At 44.9% G+C, this 26317-nt stretch overlaps 1 protein-coding gene across 1 annotated transcript in view; it reads left to right on the top strand.

The window, feature by feature from the left end:
• The window catches only part of LOC140493450 (SITS-binding protein), an 85056-nt gene that overhangs the window by 5091 nt on the left and 53648 nt on the right, over window positions 1-26317 (top strand). The window contains exon 2 of the mRNA XM_072591894.1: window positions 14374-14545. Coding sequence (XP_072447995.1) covers window positions 14374-14545 — 172 coding nt within the window. The remainder of the gene's footprint in view (window positions 1-14373; window positions 14546-26317) is intronic.

The following is a 26317-nucleotide window of genomic DNA, read 5'->3' as shown; positions in this document are numbered from 1 at the left end:
GGATTGCAGATGCTGGAAACCAGAGTTTAGATCAGAGTGATGCTGGAAAAGCACAGCAGGTCAGGCAATATCCGAGGAGCAGGAAAATCGATGTTTCGGGCAAAAGCCCTTCATCAGGCTAAAGGCAGGAAGCCTCCAGAGTGGAGAGATAAATCACTTATCTGGATCTGGATTTATCTGGTCCAGCCCTGGGGAATTATCTATATTGATGCTTCCCAGAATTTCTGGCACATCCACTTGCTTAATATCAATCTGTTCAAGCCTATTAGCCTGGTTTACGATGTTCTCACTCTCAACAAGGTCCCTCTAGTGAATACTAAAGCAAAAAATTAATTTTGGCCCTCCCCTAAATCTTCAGACTCCAGGCACAATTTCCCTCCACTATCCCTGATCGGCCCTACCCTCTCTCTGATCATTCTCTTATTCATCACTTAAGTGTAGAATGCCTTTGGGTTTTCCTTGATCCTTCCCACTCCTTAGTCCATTTTTGAGTTCTTTCCTAGCTACTCTGTAATCCTCTAAAGCTGTGCTAGAACCTTGCTTCCTCAGCCTTAAGTAAGCTTCCTTCTTCCTCATGATGAGAAGCTCCTCTTCTCTTGTCATCCAAGGGTCCTTCACCTTAGCATTCCTTGCCTCTCTCAGTGGGACAAAGTTATCCAACACTCCCAACAAGTGCTCCTTAAACAACCTCCACATTTCTGTTGTGCACTTCCTGTAGAACAATTGTTCCCAATTTATACTCCCCAGCTCTTGTCTACTTGCAGTATAATTTCCCCTCCACAAATTAAATACTTTCCCATACTGTCTATTCCTATCCCTCTCCATGGCTGTGATAAAGGTGAGACAGTTGTGGTCACTGTTGCCAAAATGCTCCCCTGCTGAGCGATCTGACACCTGGCCTGGCTCATTGCTTAGTAGCAAATCCAAGATGACCTCCCTGCTAGGTATGTGGTAATCAGCAGGAGGTTTCCTTAGCCATGTTCAACCTGAAGTCATGAGACTTCATGGGGTTTGGAGTCATGTTGAGGACTCCCAAGGTAACGTGCCCCTGACTTTGTAATAGTGTATATCACCTCTCCTGCCAATCAGTCAGGATATATCCATGGGCGGTGATGGTGATGTCTGGGACGTTGTCTGTAAGGTATGATTCCATGAGTACAACTATGTTGCTTGACAAGTGTGTGAGACAGCTTTCCCAACTTTGGCACTAGCCCCAGATGTTAGTAAGGATGACTTTGCAGAGTTGACAGGGCTGTTTCTGCCATTGTTGTTTCCTGGTTAGACCAGCTATGAATGGCAGATTTCCTTCCTTGAAGGACCTTGATCCACTAGATGGGATTTTCTGACATTCGTGTTTTCGACCATAAGACCATAAGAAATAAAAACAGGAATAGACTGTTCTGCCTCTCAAGCCTGCTGCACCATTCAGTAGGATCATGGCAGTTCCAAAATTCCTCATGTCCTGTGTTTTCCCCATAAAAGTTGATTCCTCTACTGATCAAGAATCTATTCATCTCAGTCTTAACTATACACAAGGACTCTGCCCATACAGGCAAGGTGTTCTAAACTTGCTCAATCCTCTGAGAGAAGAAATTTCTCCTCATCTCAATCTTAAATTGGCACCTCTTTATTCTGAGATTCTGCCCTTTAGAACTAGACTCTCTCATGAGGGGAAACATTCTCTTAGTATTTAACTTGGCAAGCTCCTTAAGAATTTTATTATGTTTCAATGAGATCACCTTCCATTCTTCTAAACTCAGGTGAGTAGAATCCCAAACTGTTTAGGCTTTGCTTGTAAGACAATCCTTCTGTACCAGGGATCATCCTAGTGTTTCCTGCCCATTAGCCAATTCTCTATCCATGCCAATATGCTACTTCTGACACCATAGGCTCTTATCTTATATCTTAAGCTTTTGTGAGGTACTTTGTGAAACATTGTCTGGAAGTCTAAATAAAACTCATCTACTGTTTCCCTCTATCACTCTGATTGGGGGTTCTCTTTCAGACATGATTTTGCTTTCATGATGCCATGCTGGCTCTTAATTCCAGATTTTTGTTGTTGAATTCAAATTCCCCTATCTGCTGTGGAGGGATTTGAACCCCAGTCCCCAGAACATAACCTGGGTCTCTGGATTAATCAGGTACCAATAATTATTAGCTCTCACTCTCACAACGTGCAGCCCTCCACTCCCTCTGCTCCAATCCCAACCTCACCATCAAACCAGCAGATAAAGGGGGTACAGTGGTAGTTTGGCGCACTGACCTCTACACCGCTGAAGCCAGACGCCAACTCGAAGACACCTCCTCCTACCGCCCCCTCGACCATGACCCCAGCCCCCCATCACCAAACCATCATATCCCAGACCATACACAACCTCATCACCTCAGGAGATCTCCCATCCATAGCTTCCAAACTCATAGTCCGGGAACCCCGCACCACCGGATTCTACCTCCTTCCCAAGATCCACAAGCCTGACCATCCCAACTGACCCATTGTCTCATCCTGCTCCTGCCCCACCAAACTCATCTCTACCTACCTCGGTACTGTCCTATCCCCCCAGTCCAGGAATTCCCCACATATGTTTGAGACACCACCTATGCCCTCCACCTCCTCCAAGACTTCCATTTCCCTGGCCTCATCTTCACCATGGACATTCAATCGCTCTACACCTCCATCTGCCATGACCAGGGCCTCCAAGTCCTCCGTTTCTTCCTCTCCCGATGACCCCAACAGTACCCTTCCACTGACTCTCATTCGTTTGGCTGAACTGGTTCTCACCCGTAACAATTTCTCCTTCGAATCCTCCCACTTCCTGCAGACGAACAGGGTAGCCATGGACACCTGCATGGGCCCCAGCTATGCCTAACTCTTTGTCCATCTTCCGTAGTTACACCGGCACCACTCCCCACCTCTTCCTCTGTTACATTGATGACTGCATCGGCGCCACCTCGTGCTCTCGCGAGGAGGAGGAGCAATTCATCAACTTCATCAACGTATTCCAACCTGACCTTAAGTTCACCTGGACCATCTCTGATACCTTCCTCCCCTTCCTGGACCTCTCCATCTCCATCAATGATGACCGACAGAACGCTGACATTTTTTACAAACCCACCAACTCCCAGAGCTACCAAGATTACACCTCTTCGCACCCTACCTCCTGCAAAAATGCTATTCCATATTTCCAATTCCTCCGCCTCTGCCGTATCTGCTCCCAGGAGGACCAGTTCTACCACAGAGCGCACCAGATGGCCTCCTTCTTTAAAGACCATAATTTTCCCTCCCACATGGTTAAAGATGCCTTCCAAATCATCTCATCCACGTCTCGCACCTCCGCCCTCAAACCCCACACCTTGATCCATAACAAGGATGGAACCCCTCTGGTCCTCACCTTCCATCCTACCAACCTCCACATAAATCACATCACCTGCCGACATTTCTGCTACCTCCAAACGGACCCCATTACCAGGGATATATTTCCCTGTTGTGGTTCTGTTCACCGAGCTGGGAATTTGTGTTGCAGAAGTTTCGTCCCCTGTCTAAGTGACATCCTCAGTGTTTGGGAGCCTCCTGTGAAGTGCTTCTGTGATGTTTCCTCCGGCATTTGTAGTGGTTTGTCTCTGCCGCTTCCGGTTGTCAGTTCCAGCTGTCCGTTGCAGTGGTTGGTATATTGGGTCCAGGTCGAGGTGCTTATTGATTGAATCTGTGGATGAGTGCCATGCCCTTAGGAATTCCCTGGCTGTTCTCTGTTTGGCTTGTCCTATAATAGTAGTGTTATCCCAGTCGAACTCATGTTGCTTGTCATCTGCGTGTGTGGCTACTAAGGATAGCTGGTCGTATCGTTTCGTGGCTAGTTGGTGTACTGTTTGACTGGGACAACACTACTATTATAGGACAAGCCAAACAGAGAACAGCCAGGGAATTCCTAAGGGCATGGCACTCATTCACAGATTCAATCAAAAAGCACCTCGACCTGGACCCAATATACCGACCACTGCAACGGACAGCTGGAATGGACAACCGAAAGCAGCAGAGGCAAACCACTATAAATGCTGGAGGAAACCTCACAGAAGCACTTCACAGGAGGCTCCCAAGCACTGAGGATGTCACCTAGACAGGAGACGAAATGTCTTCAACACAAATTCCCAGCTCGGCGAACAGAACCACAACAACAAGCACCTGAGCTGCAAATCTTCTCACAAACTTTGGATACATTTCCCTCCCCACCCCTTTCCTCTTTCCGCAAAGTCTGTTCCCTCCGTGACTACTGGTCAGGTCCACGCCCCCAACAACCCACACTCCCATCCTGGCATCTTCCCTTGCCACCGCAGGAATTGCAAAACCTGCGCCCACACCTACCCCCTCACCTCCATCCAAGGCCCCAAAGGAGCCTTCCACATCCATCAAAGTTTTACCTGCACATCCACCAATATCATTTATTGTATCCGTTGCTCCCGATGCGGTCTTCTGTACATTGGGGAGACTGAGCGCCTTCTAACAGAGAGCTCTAGGAACATCTCCAGGACACCTGCACTAATCAACCCCACCGCCCCTTGGCTGGACATTTCAACTCCCCCTCCCACTCTGCCAAGGACCTGCAGGTCCTGGGCCGCCTCCATCGCCACTCCCTCACCACCCAACGCCTGGAGGAAGAATGCCTCATCTTATGCCTCAAAACACTTCAACCACAGGACACCAATGTGGACTTCACCAGTTTCCTCATTTCCCCTCCCCTCCCCCTAACCTTCCCCAGTTCCAACCTGCCAGCTCAGCACCATCCTCATGACCTGTCCTACCTGCCAATCCTCCTTCCCACCTATCCACTCCACCCTCCTCTCTGACCTATTACCTACATCCATACCTCCATCCACCCATTGTACTCTTGGCTACCTTCTCCCCAGCCCCACCCTCCTCCCATTTATCTCTCCACCCCAACGGCTCCCTGCCTCATTCCTAATGAAGGGTTTTGTCCGAAACGTCGATTTTCCTGCTCCTTGGATGCTGCCTGACCTGCTGTGCTTTTCCAGCACCACTCTAATCTAGACTCTGATCTCCAGCATCTGCAGTCCTCACGTTCGCCCTTACCTTCCCCTTGTAAAGGCTTTGTATTGTATGTAGTATCCAGTTGGTAGATGGGATATAATGTCACAAAGTCAAAGAGATTCTCCGCACAGAAAAATATCCATCGTGTCCATGCTGGTCAAAAACAACCACCTAACTATTCTAATCCTATTTTCTAGCATTTAGCCCATTTCTTGTATGCCATGGCACCGCAAATGCATGCTTAAATATTTCTTGAATATTGTGAAGGTTTCTGTCTCCACCACACTTACAAGCAGTGAGTTCCACATTCCTATCACCCTCTGGCTGAAAGTTTTCTTCCTCACATTTCAGATTTTGATGGTTTAGTGTACCTGCCATGTCATGTGCATGGGCTGTCTACGACATGTGTTCTGCCATGTGTGTGAGATGTCTAGTGTGCCTACTATGTGCATAGAGTGTCACGTGCACAATGTATCGTGACTATATTAAATGCACAGCTGTGTTGTATCTGCCAACAGTTACACATGCTGCCCACATTTCTCACTCTCAAGACGGTAAACCAACATTAGGAGTTTTCTTGGCTTGCTGCGCCTGCCTCTGGAAAAAGTGCAACAAATAAGTTGAACTTTGTTTCTGGCGGTGGGTGAAGGATGGAGCCAGGTGGGTTAGCTACAAGGCCTGACCGAGTTCATTGAGATTTGATTTAGTTGGTGAATATTAGATCCTCCAGCTCTCACCTTCCTATTGCATCATCATCCACACACATTCCATGTCCCAATCATGCCATGTCACCCATATACCTCAAATGGCCCCTTAATCACTGTCGGGCAACCCATGCCTTTTCCAATTGTAGCTAAGGTTCCTTATAGCCCTGTTGTCTCTTTCATTCATACCCTTAATGTTTGCCATTCTAGGCACCTCAACAATCACATCGGATAGTGTACAGAGCTGGAATAATGTAGCTCTGAGGAAAGATTGGCTAGGCTGAGGTGGTTTCTTTTGAACAGAGGAGGCTGAGCAACTTTAATTGAGGTGTACACAAAACAGTGAGGGTCTTGGATGGAATGGATGGGCAGCACATATTTGGGGTAGGCGGGCATGAATTTAGAGTGATTGATGGTAGGGCTAGAGGGAAGTTGAGGAAATGTGATTTCCACCAAAGGATGGTTGGGTTCTCAAACTGACTGCCTGAAAGGGTAGATGAGGCAGAAACCCTCAGACCATTTCAGTTGTGTCTGGATATGCACCTGAAGTCCCATATCATCCAATGATATGGGACCAAGTGCTAGTTCACGGGATTAGGCTGGATAGTTTGTTTCTCGATAAGTGCAGACTCACTGGGCAGAGTTGCCACCTTCTGTGCTGTAAATGTTTGTGTTTCCAAAATATTGAAAGAGAAGTAAGATGCAGGGATATTGAGAGAGGGTTGGGCAGTGTCAGTGTATGAATTGCTCCTTGGGACAGTCAGCCCAGTGAATCGATTGGGTCTCCACTTCTGCTGTAATGATTTTAGGATTCAATGATACAACAGCAGTCAAGTATTAATAATTTTTCCTGATACCCTTGTCAACAGCAATTAAAGTTAATAATAATGATTATTTTTCAACTGAAAAATGCAAGCTTTTATTGTAAAAGGATGATGATTTAGATACTACTACAGTTTGATTATTCCATAGACCTCAACCACTTTATTGAGTATTTAATGTCCACTGTAGCAAAAAAAAGGTCATGAGATGCAGACTGCATGATAAGGTGAGAATGAGGTCTGAATGATTTTGTGACAGGGCCTGTGTGTGAATAAATTATCTGCACTGTGTTCTGGAATTGCCTAACTAATCTTCCTGCCTCCACCAATTGTAGTACTTGGTCATTTATTTCCAAACTGTTCAGGTCTTAGTGTGGAAATCAGCTGCCTTGTTGCTCAAAAAGCATAAGTGACAGCGTTGATATGTTCTGGGCTATTTCAGATGTTATAATTGATAACAGGATTTCAAAGTTACATCTTTGAATGTTTAAATTGGCTATTATGTATCAGAGAATGATTTTGTAAATCTGAAAAGCCCTGTCTATATATGTGTAAGCATTCATAGGCCAGAGCTGGCATCTGATGTGAGTGAACCAGCAGTAGAATTGGATTAATGAGCCATTCAAAGACCAACTGTAATCCCTACAAGAATTTAGCAGATTGTATCTGGCTTTGAGAGTTCCAGCAAACAGAGAATATTAATATGAGGCTCAGACAGAAAGGATCAAGGCTCAGTGTCTGAGCTTTACATCATGCATAACTAATCAGCCCCACCTCCTCGTTTGATGACACCGACATCACCATTATGACAACTCAGGAGTGTGGAAAAACTGTTATGGCTGTCACTCACTGTGAACTCTGTGAGAGCGTAGCAAGGATCATCTCCTTGGTGACTAATACCTTTTGAGTATATGTAACAGGAAACCTAAATGATTAGTCAATGAGTTAGATGAAAATTTTTTTGGATTAAGTTCCCTACCGCGTGGAAACAGGTCCACACCAACCCTCCGAAGAGCAACCCACCCAGACCCATTCCCTTACATTTACCCCTGCACCTAACACTATGGGCAATTTAGCATGGCCAATTCACCTAACCTGCACATCTTTGGATTGTGGGAGGAAACCCACGCAGACATAGGGAGAATGTGCAAACTCCGCACAGACAGTTGCCCAAGGCAAGAATTGAACCCAGGTCCCTGGCTCTGTAAGGCAGCATTGCTAACTGCTGAGCCACCATGCCGCCCCAATTTGGGTGTGCAAACTTCCTTTGGCTTGCTATGCAATGAAATATGATCGTGTGAAGCAATGTTATTGTAGGGGAAGTCAGGAAAGCTCAGCAGAGTGAAGTCATGCGGAATGGTTTTTGATCTGCTAATCCACAGGCCGGGAATCCACTAAACTGAAGTGGTAATTGACAGTAAAAAAAAATTTGCATTTATTCAATGGCATGGCATGGCATAAAGTGCTTTGTTGGCAATCAGGTACTTTTGCAGTTTTAACCACTTGTAATATAGGAAGCTAGACAGACAGTTGACCTCCCATGACTACAGTACGATCATGGGCAGGTATCCTTGCTTTTTTTGTAATTCATGAACTTTGGCCAGGTATAGATTCCCTGCTTTTCTCTTTCAAAAAATGGCAATAAATCATTTGCATTCACCTGAAAGGGTAAAAGTTTTATGGTCTCATTTAATGTAATACTAGATTGGCAACCTGGAGTATTGTGCTTAAGATCTAGCTCAGGACTTGGCCCATCATACTTGTGACTCAGAGACAGGATACTCCCATTGTTCTGTGACTGTGATGGTAAAAAGGTGGGACTTTTGTGTGATTGCTTGGCCTCCACAATGACAGGATGGAATTTGACAGGATATAGAACAAAACCAGGTGCTTCAGTGACATAATCCTTCCCCACATGCTCACTGCCTCTGGATAGCAGGAAGAGGTGGCACATGGATTTCTTTTTCTTTTCTCATTCATATAAGAACACAGGAATACGAAGTAAGGATTAGGCCAATTCACCCCTTCAGCCTGCTCTACTTTCAGTAACATCTTGGCTGTTCTGGTTGTGTCTTAACTGTACCTTTCTGTCATTGCCCCCAAAATAATCCTTGAATCCCTTGTCAATTAAGGATTGTCTAACTCTATATAGAGTTCAACAATCCAGCCTCCTCTATGGTGAAGAGAATTCCACAGACTTAACAGCATTTGACATAAAAGTAATTCCTACCTCATTTTTAAATTAGTTAACCTCTTTTTTTAATATGTTTTAGATTTCCCCAAAGAAGTAACATTCTCTCAAAATCCATCCTGTCAAAGTTCCTTTGTTTCACTAAGATCACCTCGCATTCTTCTAGACACAAGCGGATTCAGGCCCAACATGTCCAGCCTTTCTTCATAAGATAACCCACTCACTTCAGGAAGAGGTTGAATCACTCTACTGCCTTGAGTTGCAGTTACAGGGTATATCTTTTCTTTGGTGATGATACCAAAACATGATGATGTATTTCAGATGTGGTCTCACCAAGCCTGTGCAGCAACACAACATTTGTACTTGGTCTCCTTTTCACTAAGGCCCAACATTCCTTTTGCCTTCCTAATCACTTGCTGTACCTGTAATCTAATTTCTTGTGTTTCATGTACCAGGACATCCAGACCCTTCTGTAATATAGAATAATATTATCTCTCTTCACTCAGAGAGTGTGCAGTTTTGCTGTTCTTCTTGCCAACATGGACAAGTTCACATTTTCCCACATTATATTCCATCTTGCCCAGTCACTTAACCTACCTTTGCTAACTTCTTTTGTCCTTTTGCAACTTAGCTGATTTTCTGATGTCACAAGGATAAGTTGGAAACTATCATACATTCAATTCCTTTACCCACGTCACTGAAATAGATTGTAAATAGTTGAGGACCCAGCACTGACTGCTGTGGCACTCCATTAGTTCAGTTTAACAACCAGAAAATGGCAGGCAAACCTCTCCATCTCAATTAACGACGACTAACTTGACACTGACATTTTTTACAAACCCACTGACTCCCACAGCTACCTGGATTACACCTCTTCCCACCCTACCTCTTGCAAAAATGCCATTCCGTGTTCCCAATTCCTCCGCCTCCGCCCTATCTGCTCCCAGGAGGACCAGTTCTACCACAGAACACACCAGATGGCCTCCTTCTTTAGAGACCGCAATTTCCCTTCCCACGTGGTTAAAGATGCCCTCCAACGCATCTCATCCACATCCCGCACCTCCGCCCTCAGACCCCACCCCTCCAACCATAACAAGGACAGAACACCCCTGGTGCTCACCTTCCACCCTACCAACCTTCGCATAAACCAAATCATCCGCTGACATTTCCGCCACCTCCAAAAAGACCCCACTACCAGGGATATATTTCCCTCCCCATCCCTTTCCGCCTTCCGCAAAGACTGTTCCCTCCGTGACTACCTGGTCAGGTCCACGCCCCCTTATAACCCACCCTCCCATCCTGGCACCTTCCCCTGCCACCGCAGGAACTGCAAAACCTGCGCCCACACCACCTCCCTCACCTTCATCCAAGGCCCTAAAGGACCCTTCCACATCCATCAAAGTTTTACCTGCACATCCACTAATACCATTTATTGTATCCGTTGCTCCCGATGCGGTCTCCTCTATATTGGGGAGACTGGACGCCTCCTAGTAGAGCGCTTTAGGAAACATCTCCAGGACACCCGCACCAATCAACCAAACCGCCCCGTGGCCCAGCATTTCAACTCCCCCTCCCACTCTGTCGAGGACATGAAGGTCCTGGGCCTCCTTTACCGCCGCTCCAACACCACCAGATGCCTGGAGGAAGAATGCCTCATCTTCTGCCTCGGAACACTTCAACTCTAGGGCATCAATGTGGACTTCAACAGTTTCCTCATTTCCCCTTCCTCCCCCCCCCCCCCCTCCCCAACCTCACCCTAGTTCCAAACTTCCAGCTCAGCACTGTCCCCATGACTTGTCCTACTTGCCTATCTTCTTTTCCACCTATCCACTCCACCCTCCCCCCGCCCCCGACCTATCACCTTCATCCCCTCCCCCACTCACCTATTGTACTCCATACTACTTTCTCCCCACCCCCACCCTCCTCTAGCTTATCTCTCCATGCTTCAGGCTCTCTGCCTTTATTCCTGATGGAGGGCTTTTGCCGGAAACGTCGATTTTACTGCTCCTCGGGTGCTACCTGAACTGCTGTGCTCTTCCAGCACCATTAATCCAGCATCTAGCTACAGGCTGTCAGTTCAAGAGCTAGTAAAAGGAAAAATATTGTGAATGGGATTATAGCGTTTGTAACGTAAATTGCTAAATTCTGTTCTGGGATTGAAAACTGAGCTTCAATGAAATAGGTGGTAATTGATTAATTAAAGTATGAGATTGCATTGCTTCAGTTGAAACCTCACCCGTCTGTTGAAGGTAAGGTGATGGCTTTTTGTGTGTAAAAGTGTGCGTCAGTACCTTTGAACAAATATTGATTGCTAACTTGTACCTAATGTTTTGTGCCAATTTATATATGGTGTCTGGGAACTTGATGCTTTTGTATGACTTGGCTTTCATTTTAGACAATGGTGATAATTGGTGAGGACATTGGTGAATACTTGCGGTTCTGCTACTGCATGAGTGTAAAAATGGTACTTTTTAAATATTTCTATGTTTTGATTTGTTTCTCGGTTTTTCTATGACTGTGGACTGAAATGGGAAAGGAAGATTTAAAAGGGACCTAAGGGGCAACTTTTTCATGCAGACTGAGGTGCCTGTATGGCATGAGCTGCCAGAGGAAGTGGTGGAGGCTGGTACAATTACAACATTTAAAAGGCATCTGGATGGGTATATGAATAGGAAGGATTTAGAGGGATATGGTCCAAATGCTGGCTAATCGGTTAGGCTATCTGGTTGGCATGGACAAGTTGGACCAAAGGTCTTTCCGTGCTGTACAGCTCTATGACTTTATGACTGGTTTAAAAGCAAAAGATTGTAGAAAGATTGCTGCACTTTTTAAAAGCAAGTTACTTGACACTCATTGCAAATGCTTTTTACATTGATCTTTGTTGAAGTAGTGGGGAATGTTACTACAGATAAGCTGGAGACAGTGGAGTGTGTGAACAGAGATTCAACCAGCAACAAGTAGTTGATTGGCCTGTGGAATGGTGACCAGTTGTTAATGTGCAGACCCTCTGCTTGCTGACAATTATGTGATTGGCTTGCCGCTAGCTGAACAGCTTGTGTATGTTTGGTAAGAAGCCATTGGACCTTCAGAAAGGAAGGTGCTGCCCTTTTCTCTGCATTTAAAAAATAAAGACGCCACAAGCCGAAGAAAGCCAGTTTGTTTTCCCTCCTTGGTTGGTTGTTGTTAGCTGTAGTTTTTAACCAATAGGTCAAAGATTTTAGGAGTCACCTTGTTGCTCCATGTCTCCTGCAAGCAAGTGATGGTATCTGAAGAAGGAAGATCAAGGAGCAGTAGGTTCTAAGAATCAAAAATTATCATCTCATTTTAGTGATTTGGGTCTATGGAACGGGGGTCATCCTAGTTTTTTCCACCACCCATAATGACCTCTTTTTGTGAGTGTGTGCGCGTGCACATTCGTCCCTCCCTCCCTCTCCCCCTGTCTCCCTCTTGATGGTTCATAATTGTTTACTGTAGCGAAAGGTTATTTATTTCAAAGCATTAGTATTTCTGAAGTACAGAAACCTGGGCTGTGCTTTGTCAACCTGTGTCTAAAAGGTAAAGTGGAGAATTTTGCATTCTTTGATAACACTTTGAATCCTTTGGATGACTTTGGGAATAATGAAGCTTAATTTCAATGCATTGAATTTCTTGGAGAACATTGTATGTTGTCTGGTTTCTTAAAGCCTGTTAATTGTAGAAGGTTTGAATGTTTCTTCTTGTTATGAATTGCAAAACTAGGGTTAGAACTATAAAATAGTCTCTAACAGATTCAGTGGGAATGTTGAACCTAATGCCACATGGACTTTTAGGGGACCCATACTGATATGTTTAACAAAAGCAACCCACCCATGTGAGGGAGAAAGGATTAAAAGATTATACTAATAATATAAGATGAAAACAAAATAAGTGATGATGAGTCCGTGGATGACATTCCCCAAATTTTTCAGTTCCAGATGAGGAGGGATGTTAGCTCCCCTCCTTTATTCAGTCATTTTTCGTTGGTCCTGACAAGATTGATTTGTGAAGGATCCCTTCCCAGTGGATACTTTCTCTTGAACTCAAATTCATTTGTTTTAAGAAGGGAGCCAATTTAATCAGACTTCCTTGAGTTAACAAAAGAGGAAGTTTTGCTAACTGCAAAAAAAACAACATCCAGACTAGCAATGAAAAGTGAATCCGAAGAAAAAATTTACAAATTCAATCAGTCTCTGAGACATTGGACAGTTGTGGTTGCTACATTGACGGTTGAATACTCTTGGCTTTGCAAGTTGACGGAAATTCTTTTATCCTGGTTCCCTTTGACAGTTGCTGTCTGGTAGCACTAAGAGTGAGAGATTTGATTTTCTTTACCTGTAATGCAAGGGTTTAATGACTGTCCTCAAATGGTGAACTTTACAGCACACTAGTACATCAGGCCATGAACACAGAGACCAATGGTTGCAGTTCGTTTCGAGCCCTAACATTTTATTTATGCTTTCTTGAAAGGGTAAAACATAAACATATCTGCACAGAACACTGTTGCATAATCACTGTCATCTTTTGACTGTAGCTGTCCTTTTTTTTAGAAAAAAGCACATTGACTTAAAAGTTCAATGTGTTCATAAGTACTTTGAGGTTTTGATTCATTGTTATGAGAAATAGGACCCCACCACCTGAGATATATTTCTCTCCCTACCACTATCAGCATTCCAGAGCGACCATTCCCTCTGTGGCTCCCTCGTCACGTCCACGCCCCCACCAGCCTACACCCCATTCAAAGCACCTTCCCCTACCACGGCAGGAAGTGTAAAATCTGCGCCCACACCAATCCCCTCACCTCCGTCCAAGATCCTAAAGGACCCTTCCACATCCAACAGAAATGTACCTGTACCTGACCAATGTCATCTCCTGTATCTGTTGCATCCGATGTGGTCTCCTCTACATCGGGGAGACAGGGGATGCCTACTTGCAGATTGTTTCAGAGAACATCTCTAGGACACACGCACCAGCCAACCCACCATCCCATGGCTGAACACTTCAATTTCCCCTGCCACTCTGCCAAGGACATGCAGATCCAGGGCCGCCTCCATTGCCAAACTGTTACCACCCAACGCCTGGAGGAGGAACGCCTCATATTCCGCCTTGGGACCCTGCAACCACATGGGATAAATGTGGATTTCAACAGTTCCTTCATTTCCCCTCCCACTACATTATTCCAGTCCCAGGCCTCCAACTTGGCACCATACTCCTGACCTGTCCATCATCTTCCCCATCAATCCGCTCCACCTCCACCTCCCTCCCCCTTCCCCCCGACCTATCATGTTCCCCCTCACCTTCTTCTACTTATCGCATTCTCAGCTACCTTCCCCCCTGCCCCTCCCCCAACCCCACCCCCTTCCCATTTATCTCTCAGCCCTCTTGCCCACAAGCCTCAGTCCTGGTGAAGGGCTTCTACCCAAACGTTGATTCTCCTGCTCCTCAGATGCTGCCTGGCCTGCTGTGCTTTTCCCGCACCACAGTTTCGACTATGAGAAATAGGAGGTGGTGAGTGTGAAGCATAAACTGCAAATTTGACAAAATGGCCTGTTTCTGTTCTGTAATTTCAATGGAGTTGGTCATTGGGTTCTCTGTTCACAGGATTGTTTTTCCATGGACAATGTGTCATGGTATGGAGGAGGAAGCATGCATTCTCAATACTGGCCCATTAACAATGCTGACATTGACTCCCAACCTTTCATCATCAGCAACCTACAGGACACCCCCACAGGCTACGGATCTGTGTTAGAGAGGTATTTCCTTGGATCAACAGGTGAGAACGTTGACATTCTGTATATTTGATACAAATTGAATTCTTCTGGGAATCTGGGCTTCAGCTTTAATGGCAAGGTTGAATGTTGGGCTGGTTGAGGAGCAGATCACTGTGATTCTGTGTATTGATTTGAGCTTGTCTCAGACTATGAGGGAGGTTGGGTTTATCAAGAAGTTCGGGGTGGTTTATATACAGCATACCAGATACCCAGGAATGAGATACAGTCTGGAATCGAATCAAGGGTTTAAAAAAAAACAGGCAGCACGGTGGCACAGTGGTTAGCACTGCTGCCTCACAGGGCCAGAGACCCAGGTTCAAATCCTGCCTCGGTCAACTGTCTGTGTGGAGTTTGCACATTCTCCTGTCTCTGCGTGCGTTTCCTCCGAGTGCTCTGGTTTCCTCCCACAGTCTAAAGATGTGCAGGTTAGGTGAATTGGCCATGCTAAATTGCCCGTAGTGTTAGGTGAAGGGGTAAATGTAGGAGAATGGGTCTTGGTGGGTTGCTCTTCGGAGGGTCGGTGTGGACTTGTTGGGCCAAAGGGCCTGTTTCCACACAGTAAGTAATCTAATCTTAAAAATAAAAGTGTAGTACAGTCACTGCTCTGGATGAATGCTTATTCACTGTTGGTGAAAGTAGATTGGCTAAGTTTCCTTGCTAAAGAAGCTGTTGGCATATTCCATGTCTGGGTGAAGAATGGGTTTAAATCCTCCTTGTGGAGGACTTTGGTGTTCTTAATGAGAAGTTTTTGAGAGTTGGGTCACCATCACAGCAGATGAATCATTGTTGTCCAACCATCGTTTTTATTACATGTATATGTCCAATGTTGCATATTGACCGAGTTCCATGTAGCTACTGAGACTGGGTTGATTCACATCCAGAACATCTGCCCAATTCCTCTGATTTACAAATTCCTCTGATACAGAAACCTTGTTCAGAGATTAACTGTCTTCGCCTCCTGAAGTGACTATCATAAGTTGAGTTAGGATTTCAATCAGTAATTAGTGTAGTATTCAAGTGATTCAAAGACAGAGGATGAAGTTTCATGATATAATCCCAGTTGTTTGTTGTTATTACACTAACAATTTTCCAAGCAGTCCTACTCCAAAGTCTACATATGGGCTGTGGAAGGTGATTAAACAATTGGAGAAAATGAGAGCTCTCTATAATTCCCATGTAAGAACATTTTGAACAAAGCGTGTTGTGGCATGAAATTAATTGAAATTCTTTTGTCCTGGTTCCTTTTGACAGTGGCTATAAGGCACCACTAAGAGTGAGAGTGATATTTGTATTTCTTTATCTGTAGTGCAAGTGTTTAATGACTGTCCTCAAACTGTGACCTTCACAGCACACTAGTACATCAGGCCATCCAGGAACCACAAACCACCCATAACATTACTCACTGGAGCTGACCTGTTTAACCTCCTTCCATAGAAATGCAGTTGAATTCATTTCAAGTGAACAGTTGTTGTACATTTAGTTGGATCACCTTTGGAGATGAAGGAGATCGCTTACAGGATTTCTCCTCAAATTAAAAATGTGATATGGAGAAAAACAAAAAATCTGTTTACCAGATTTACAAAGCTCAATTGACCTGTCATTTATTGTGAGATTTCCGCATTTCCATTGTCCTTAACATGAAAAATGTTCTATAATCTTTTTTAGATTAGATTAGATTAGATTACTTAGTGTGGAAACAGGCCCTTCGGCCCAACAAGTCCACACCGCCCCGCCGAAGCGCAACCCACCCATACCCCTACATCTACCCCTTACCTAACACTACGGACAATTTAGCATGGCCAATTCACCTGCCCTGCACATCTTTGGACTGTGGGAGGAAACCGGAGCACCCGGAGGAAACCCACGCAGACACGGGGAAAATGTGCAAACTCCACACAGTCAGTCGCCTGAGGCGGGAATTGAACCCAGGTCTCTGGCACTGTGAGGCAGCAGTGCTAACCGTGGCACGGTGGCACAGCTCTGATTTCAAGTGGCCTAACCTTGGGTATGATTTTACCTTCCCAGAGGTGGGGAGAATAATGATGAATGTAATGGCTCCAATGAGTGAAAGTCTGTGTTGAGAAAAACTCTTGCAATTCACTTCTACCTAGATAGCAAGATCCAATTCTTACTATCTGATGACAATAAAATTTAGTCGCATGAGTTTGTACCTCATTAATTACGCTTACTGTGCAAACCTCCCCTTCCTGAGTAATGTTTTCCCTGGTCATAATTCTCAATGTCTCAAAACAGAGTGGATACCTGTTAAGAGTTTAGATCAGAGTGGTGCTGGAAAAGCATAGCAGGTCAGGCAGCATCTGAGGAGCAGGAAAATCGACGTTTCGGGCAAAAGCCTTTCATCAGGCTTCCTGATGAAGGACTTTTGCCTGAAATGTCGATTTTCCTGCTCCTCGGATGCTGGCTGACCTGCTGTGCTTTTCCAGCACCACTCTGATCTAAACTCTGGTTTCCAGGATCTGCAGTCCTCACTTTCACCCTGGATACCTGTTAAGTTCATACCTCAGCATCGAGTCATGGCTGTGCCAACCATTTTCCTTTTCTTTACTGGCAATCATGTCATCTGCTGCAAGTGCCTTCATGGCAGTTGAATCCCTTCATCAACATAACAGGGCATTGTCAATGTATCCACCTCACAACATCAGACTACTTGAGATTGGGCACACTTGGACACCATTGATGCTTAGAGGTAGTACTGACAGATTTGGACTGCCTGGCATCTTTTTCCTTTGTAATATTATTTTCACACAGATGGACAGATAGTCAGCTTCTGGCTTACTGGTTTCACACATTCCTGATGAAGGGCTTATGCCCAAAACGTCAACTCTCCTGCCTGACTTGCCAGTGCTTTTCCAGCGCCACACTTTTCGGCTCTGATCTCCAGCATCTGCAGTCCTCACTTTCTCCCGGTTTCTCTCACAAACAGGTTCAGAAACCTTCTGGCTTGAGGAAACATTGAAAAATACCAGTCCTCAAGGGTGGAGGAATTATGGGTCATTTTGCTGTGCAGCGTCAAGGCCAGAGGGGCAGGATATATCAACAACTTACATTATGAGGCAATGCGAATGTTTGAAGTGATGTGTGAAAGTCAAAGCAGAGGGGCTGGACTCCAGCCACTTGATTCAGGGGCTGGGCCTTTTAGAGTCTAGGGGCTGGGCCGCTTTCAGTCATGTGGTCGGTGCAACTTGAGTTATGGATTTCATACAGTTACAGTCTGCATCATTGTCCATCCTGATGGTCAAATAAAGCAGTTTCGGTCAGTCAGGATGATATTATGGTGTCGGTCCAGGCTGCAGTCAGTTGAGCTGCCCTGTACAATGGCATGGGCCCATGTTTGGTCAGGGGCTGGGAATTGTGTAGAATCTGGGAATATGGTTCATGGCATTCTTCACGCCTGTGGTCAATTTAACTCTGTGATTGGCCTCATTCTATGTAGTCTCTGAGGAAATGGTCATGGTGTTATGGACTAAGCCAGACCAATCAAAATATTCTTAAGCAGGCAGCTCAGACCATCACTTTGCAATTTGTTTCGGTTAAGTATACAATGAAAATTACCTGGATTAAGTTAGCTAGGTTGACTACTAGATTTTAAAACCAACAAAACTTTATTCACAGAATTACACAATGAAACACAAAGAACAGAATAAAGAACCCCCACAGAACTCAAACTATCCTACTAGACTTAATTATGCTGATCCGAATACACACAACAGTCCCAATAAGCAAATTCCCTTTAAAAACCAGTATAAATGGAGTACATGTTTACAGGTTGAAGTTCAAGGGCAGAAAGAGAGAGAGAGAGAGATTCAATGTAGCTCTTGTTGAACTTGTCACCAGATCAGACTAAACTAAAAACTGAGAGAAAGTGAGGACTGCAGATGCTGGAGCTCAGAGTTGAGGGTATATTGCTGAAAAAGCACAGCAGGTCAGGCAGCATCTGAGGAGCAAGAGGATCGATGTTTCGGGCACAAGCCATTCATCAGGAAACTGCTCAGCTCAGCTAGAGAGCTGACCACTCCCCATTCTTATACAGGTCACTTTTAAACCATGGCAAAAGTGAGGACTGCAGATGCTGGAGATTAGAGTGATGCTGGAAAAGCACAGCAGGTCAGGCAGCATCTGAGGAGTAGGAAAATCAATGTTTCAGGCAAAAGCCCTTCATCAGGAATGAGGCAGGAGCCTTCAGGGTGGAGAGATAAATTTATGGTGTTATGGACTAAGCCAGACCACTCAAAACTTTATTAAGCAGGCACCTCAGACCATAACTTTGCAATTTGTTTCGGTAAGTGTATAATGAAAAGTACCTGGATTAAGTTATCTCTCCACCCTAGAGGCTCCTGCCTCGTTCCTGATGAAGGGCTTTTGCCCAAAATGTCGATTTTCCTGCTCCTCGGAAGCTGCCTGACCTGCTGTGCTTTTCCAGCACCACTCTAATCTAGCCTTTTAAAACATGACCACTTTGGCCTGAAGTCTCATCTGTTTACATATAAACAAAAGGCATCTCAAAATCCTTTTCATCTCTGTACCATACCAGACTGATTGGAGCCCAACCTGGTTTATTACCCCTCTGAAAAAAATCAAGGACAGAATCTCCTTGAGTCAAGGAACAGCTTTTGGCAAAAAAAGGGATGGGCTTTGTTTTCAATGGGGTTAGTGTAGACAATACAATAGAAGTGATATCACAGGGGACTGGTGGTCTCAATTGTGCAGTAAAATCTGAAAATTGAATGAACCAATTGCAAAGTTGGAGGAGTCAGTTGCTCTTCTTTTCCCAAAGTGCAGGACTGGAATGTGAGCCCTTCGAAGGGTTTTTGCATTTATCATTATTCAAGTGGTTAAACAATGCTCACCATTTGTTTTCAATTCATCATTAATCTGGAAGTTAACATTCTTTTTCATTCTTCAGCCTCACTGAGTGTGTTATGACATGGCGGGGAGGATTTCAACCCAGATCTTCAACCCAGAGATCGAAGTATAATCCAGTTAATTCCACATAAATATCCCACATAATCCAGTTTGGACATGCAATCATGAAGGACCCATGAAGAGGGCTTTGTGTCCACTGATTGCCATCTTATGTTCAACGATACTGAATGTAATGACAGTGCCTTGTCACAGCCTCATCTTCTCAAATGACCGATATACACAGTCTGGAAGATTTGAAGCCTCCATTTTCCAACTGCTATATCTTGTGATACCATTAATAAAGACAGAGAGGAGATTCTGCAGATCTGACAGGCTTAAAAACCATAAGACATAGGAGCAGAAATCAGGCCATTTGGCCCATCAAGTCTGCTCTGCCATTCAGTCATGGCTGATACATTTCTCAACCCCATTCTCCCTGTAATCTTTGATCCCCTTGACAATCAAAAACCTTTCCATCTCTGTCTTAAATATACTAAATAACATGGCCTCCATTGCATTCTGTGGCAATGATTTCCATAGATTCACCACTCTCTGGCAAAAGAAGTTTCTCCTCATCATTGTTGTAAAGGGTCTTCCTTTTACTCTAAAGCTGTGCCCCTGGGTCCTCGTTTCTCCTTCTCAACATCCACTCTGTTCAGGCCATTCAGTATTCTGTAAGTTTCAATTAGATTGCCCCTCATCCTTCTAAACTCCATGGAGTATAGACCCAGAGTCCTCAAACGTTCCTCGTATGTTAAGCCTTTCATTCCTGGGTTCATTCTCATGAACCTCCTCTGGACCCTCTCCAGGACCACTACATCCTTTCTGAGGTATGGGACCTAAAAGTAGATAAGTATTCCAGGTCGTTAAGTGAGGCAAGGGAGGAAAAAGCAGGGCCACTTACAGAAATTGTCAAGTCCTCTCTGGCCACAGGAAAGGTGTGGAGGACTGGAGGACAGCTAATGTGGTACCGTTATTCAAGAAGGGAACAAGGTATAAACCTGTAAACTACAGGCCAGTCAGTCTAACTATAGTGATGGTGATACTATTGGAAACAATTCTGAGGGACAGAATGCATCTGCATTTGGAGAGACAGGGATTAATCAAGAACAGTCAGCATGGTTTTTGTAAGGGGAGGCGATGTCTGATCAACTTGATTGAATTTTTCAAAGAGCTGACCAGATGAGGACAATGCTTTTGATGTTGTCTGCTTGGACTTTTGATAAGATCCCACATGGGAGACTGACAGAGACCCCCTGGGAATCAAGGAAATTTGGCAAATTGGGTCCACAATTGGCTAAGTTGCAGGAAGCAGAGGATGATGGTTGAGGGTATTTTTCATCAGGAAGTTTGTTTCCAGTGAAGTTCCATGGTGATCAGTATTGGGGCCCATGCAGTTTGTGGTTTTTATCAATGATTTAGATTTGAACACAGTGTGGGTTTGATCAATTTGCAGATGATTCAAAAATTAGTGGGGTGGTAAATAGCGAGGAGAATAGCCTTAGATGACAGGAAGATATGGTCAGATGGCTGATCAGTGGCAAATACAATTCAATCTGAATAAAGATGTCGTGATGCAGTTGGGCAAAACAAATAAGGCAAGATAAATGATGACATGATAATCGGTCAGACCCCAGAAAGCACTCTGGATCAGAGGGACATTGGTGTATATGTATGCTGGTCCCTTAAGGTATCCGGGCTGGTGGATAAAGTGGTTAAGAAGGCATATTATTTTTATTACTTTTATTAGACAAAGCTTTTAAGAGTTTAAGAGCAGGGAGATTGTGCTGGAACTGTACAAAACGTTAGGCCACAGAGAGATTGGACAGACTGGGGCTGTTTTTCTGAGAGGAGAGGAGACTGAGAGGGGACATGTTTGAGACTGATGAAATTATGAGGGGCATAGATACTGCTGACAGAATGTAACTTTTCCCTTTGGAGAAGGGATCAACGACTGGGGACATAGATTTAAGGTAAGGGATAGAAGGTTTAGAGGAGATGTGAGAAAACACCTTTTCACCCAGAGGATGGTGGGAATCTGGAGCTCACTGCCTGTAGGGGTAGTAGAGCCAGAAACGTTCAAAACAATAAGGAAATATTTTTGATATGCATTTGTGCTGCCAAGGCATGCAACCTATAGGCCAAGTGCTGGAAAAGGGGATTGGAATAGGTAAGATTGTTTTTTGACCAGTGCAGACATGATAGGCGGGAGGGCTTTTCTCTACACTGTGGATCTCAATGACTCCTGATGAGCGACAATCAACTGCACTGACTTTACTCCTGAGCGGCACTGGTGCAGAGTGTGGTATATTTACAAGGAGCAGCAGCCTCATATCAAGCACAAAGGCAAAAGTTGTTGGGTCGCTATCCCTGAGTAAAGGATGCTGAACTCTGTATTCTTCATCAACTCAGGATCAGAGTTCTGTTGTATTGTTTTAAGAGCACACTCTGTGAGGTCATGTCTTTGACAATGAATTTGAATATTGTCCCCGATTTGCATTTACTGAGCACATACTGCTGTGGCCAATCCAAACAGACTGTCTTCTCGAGAGTCTGTTTCACTGATGGGACAGGCACAGAAGGCAACAGGGAGCAGAGTTGCTGCCAGCTTAGGAAGTAAGCTGGCACTCAGCCTTCAGAAGGAGATTGAGCAAGATATTATTCAGCAATGAATTCTGGCAGGGAACTACATCTCCAGACTTTGTTGGAGTTAATTGCTAATGATGGAGATTCAATATGTCATGTTAAGGAAGTCCTGGGCCAACATGTCACACCTATTCCAGCTGCTGGATGCAGACACGTGTACCACAAGGTCTGCATGCCAATCCCTCTCCATAGCCCTCAAGGTTACAGCTGCCCTTAATTTATTTGTCAGTGATTTGTTTGATGAAGCAGCTGGGGACCTCTCTGGTATCTCTCAATCGCCTGATTAAAAATGCCTTTGGGATGTAACTAATGTTGTGTTTTCCAGACCCACCCCCTTTGTTTTGTAACTCCCCTTGTCAGTGCCAGTCAGAGACCAAGATTGCCTTCTCAAAGGGGCAGGGTGTTATTGATTGTAACCATGTAGTTACGCAAGCTCCCTATCACCAACCGAGTTCATGAACAGAAAGTATTTCTACTCTCTCAATCATAAAGTATTTCTGACATATCAGCCAGATTTCTCAGTCAGAGTTAGATATCAAGGCAGCAGTCAGTGATCATGCTTGCTGGACAATTCACAGGTACCTACCTCTTGCAAACACCCGTAGCCTGTAGAAATGAAGCTGCTGGTAGACAAAGGCTGGTACAAAACATGGTCCCCTGTAAGAAAATCTCAGACTGACCCAACCATAGATATAGCACTGTACAGGCTTGAACAAGGCCTACTGTGTACCAGACCAGACCAGGGAGCATCTACAGATCAGGTTCCAGTGCCAGGCCCAGTCAGGCACAGCCAAGCAATATAGGCTTGGTGCTGTGCCCTCTGTAATGTCCATTGCTAAAGGGGTATGTGTTGCACTATCCTGTTACTATACTTCCTGTCTTCCCAGTGTGGATAATAATCCCATTATTACATGCCACCATTACCCTGGTGTAGCTAATGATCCCGTTAACATACTCTCCCTTAACCCAATGTGGACAATGATCCCAATGTCACATATTCCCCACTACCCCAGCATGGATGAAGATTCATTATTATACTCTGTGTTATTCCAGTGTGGACAATTATCCCATTATTATGTTCCCCATTACTTCCTGTGTGATAATGGACCCATATACTTTGATACTCTCTATTACCCCAGTTTAGTTAGGTTGTGGATCAGCTCTGATCTCGTTGAAAGGTGGAAGAGGCTTTTAAATGGTTTTATCATAGAAGTGATCATAGAATCCGTACAGTATGGAAACAGACCCTACAGCCCAAAACATCCACACCGACCCTCCTAAGAGAAACCCAACCAGACCTATTCCCCTATATTTGCCCTTAACTAACACATCCCTGAACACTATGGGCAATTTAGCATGGCCAATTCACTCTAACCTGCACATCTTTGGACTGTGAGAGGAAACCGGAACACCCAGAGGAAACCCAAGCAGACGCAGAGAGAATGTTCAAACTCCACGCTGACAGTCATCCGAGGCTGGAATCAAATCTGGGTCCGTGGTTCTGTGAGGCAGCAGTACTAACGACTGAGCCACCATGCTGCTGTGTGAGCAGTTGTGGCTGCAATAACTTGGGTAAGATCAGAAGACATAGGAGCAGATTTTGGCCATTCGGTCCATTGGGTCTGCTCTGCCATTTGCTGTTGGCTGTCAACCATATATTCTCCTGCCTTCTACCCATAACCTTTGATCCCCTTACTAATCAAGAACCCATCTCTCTTTGTCTTAAATACATTGATTGATTTCTACAGTCACCACCCTCTGTGAGAAAATTTCCTCACCTCTGTTCTAAATGGATGACCCTTGTTTTGAAACAGTGACCTGTTGGTTTATATTGTCCCCACAAGAGGAAATATCCTTTTTCCATCCTGCCTGTTTCCCTCAGGATCTGATCTGTTTCAATCTGCCTCTTACTCTCCTAAACTCTAGCCGTTAAAAGCCAAGCCTGACCAATCTTCCTTCATAAGCCAATTCAAAGAGGCAACTCCCTGCGGGGTATTGTGCCCTTCAGCATAGACTGGTGCGCGCTATTTCAGAAGGATGCCAAAGCTTTGGAAAGGGTCCAGTGTTGGTTCATTAGAACGGTGCCAGGGTGAGGGATGTGAAGTAATCACAGAAGCTGCAATTTGGCTGCTTAGAGGGGTGGATTGAGGAAGTCAGGAGAAACAATTTCAATGCTAATTAGATTATGACCCAAAAGTCAGAAATTTTAAAGTAATTTGTCAATGATTGATATTTCTGAAGGAAACTGGATGTGTGTGTGGGAAGAGGGAAGAGGACTCATTTGTAGGTTCATGGGGAAATACTGGGGTGTGAGTTATGCAATTGGACAGTATTTTCAAAGAGCTGTCACATGCTCGATGGATAAAATAGATTCTGGAAGATTGTATGATTCTGTGATTTGCTTCATCCTGTGCCACACTCTCTCTATTCACTGGAGAAAGGGTATGCCTTCAAGGTCCCTGTTTGACCTGTCCATTTTCCCACAAGTTTAGATTGTTAGACAATCCACTGGTTGTGCTTCTCACTTTGAATGTCTTGGCTTGTGGGCTGAGTTTCCCATTCACCTGAGATGAAATGCGGCCTTTGATTTGGGTGGCACAGTGGCTCAGTGGTTAGCACCCAGCTCCAGGGACCTGGGTTCAATTCCTGCTTTGGGCAACTGTCTTTGTGGAGTTTGCACATTCTCCCCGTGTCTGTGTGGGTTTCCTGCGGGTGCTCTGGTTTCCTCCCACAGTCCAAACATCTGCAGGTTAGGTGAATTGACCAAACTAAATTGCCTGTAGTGTTAGGTGCATTAGTCAGGGGTAAATGTAGGGGGGGGGGTGGGTTGCTCTTTGGAGGGTCAGTGTGGACTTGCTGGGCTGAAGGGCCTGATTCCACACTGTAGGAAATCTAATCAAAAAAAACTTCAGGTGGCACAGTGGTTAGCATGCTGCCTCACAGCGCCAGAGACCCAGGTTCAATTCCCGCCTCAGGCAACTGTCTGCGTGGGTTTCCTCTGGGTGCTCTGGGTGAGAAAATGTGCAGGTTAGGTGAATTGGCCATGCTAAATTGCACGTAGTGTTAGGTGAAGGGATAAATGTAGGGGAATGGGTCTGGGTGGGTTGCTCTTTGGAGGGTCAGTGTGGACTTGTTGATAATTTAATCTAATCTGATCATTTCGTGGCTCCACAATCTTGGGCCAAACTCTGACCCCCATTCTCAATGCATGCAGCTCGTCACACTAGCCTGAGGCTTCCCCCACACACAGCACCCTGTGCTAAGACCCAACACAGTAGTTCCAGCTGCAGCCTGCTAACATCCTGCTAATTTGGGACAGTCGTTATTGAGTAGGAGTCAGTGAGGATGCAAGGGGCGTACTGAGCTTTTCATGACAAGGCACGCCTCACAGGGGTAATATCATATTTCTCTGAAACCATGACAGCCGCCCAGGCTGATCAGCTCTTACTGATAGACGGCAGGTCTCCTTGACGACGTTCCCTTGACACTGTGGAGTATATGTTATTTTAGGAAGTGCTCAGCTTGGACTGTTAAGGCTGGGAGCTCCCTGTGGAGCCTCAGTTTGGGAATGCTGTGTCTAGTACATAACCAAATCCCTCAGTCAAGAAACATTCCTGGTCTATGCCAGGCAGGGCTAACTGGGCAGTGGGTGGTGTCAGATCAGACTGAGGTGGTTCCTTCTCTCAGCCTAACGTAACCCAGTCTGCCTAATGCAAGAACAACTGCTTGACTGAATCAAGAGGAATGTGAGGGACAGCAGCTGGAGAAGGAGAAAAGCCTGAGCCAGGCAATAACAACTTGCATTTACATAGCCTTTACCACAATAAAAATGTCCTGAACAACATTATAAAGCAAAATCTCTCACTACAATATATAGAGAGATATTACAACAAAGAGGCAGGTTTGAAAGGAAGACAGAGAGAAAATGTAAGATTTAATGAGCGAGTTACCCGAGTTCAGTGTCTTGGATGCTAAAGGTAATGCTGCCAATTTTGGAGCCACTATAAGCAGGGATGGAAGAGGATATTCAAGGGTGATGGGGTTGGAGATTACAGCATAGGGGAGGGAGTTTGGCCATGGAGAAACTTGAAAACCACGATGGGTATTTTTAAATAGTGGTATTGCTTGAAGGGAGTCATTGCCGGTTAGTGACTGATCTGGGAGTTGGGATTTGAGGAGTTTCTGATGACATAGGGAGACTGAGC

This window comes from Chiloscyllium punctatum, chromosome 22 (assembly GCF_047496795.1).
Source record: "Chiloscyllium punctatum isolate Juve2018m chromosome 22, sChiPun1.3, whole genome shotgun sequence".
Classification (NCBI taxonomy): Eukaryota; Metazoa; Chordata; class Chondrichthyes; order Orectolobiformes; family Hemiscylliidae; genus Chiloscyllium; species Chiloscyllium punctatum.
The sequence above is the reverse complement of the archived record's forward strand: the minus strand, read 5'-3'. Positions and strand labels throughout refer to the sequence as shown.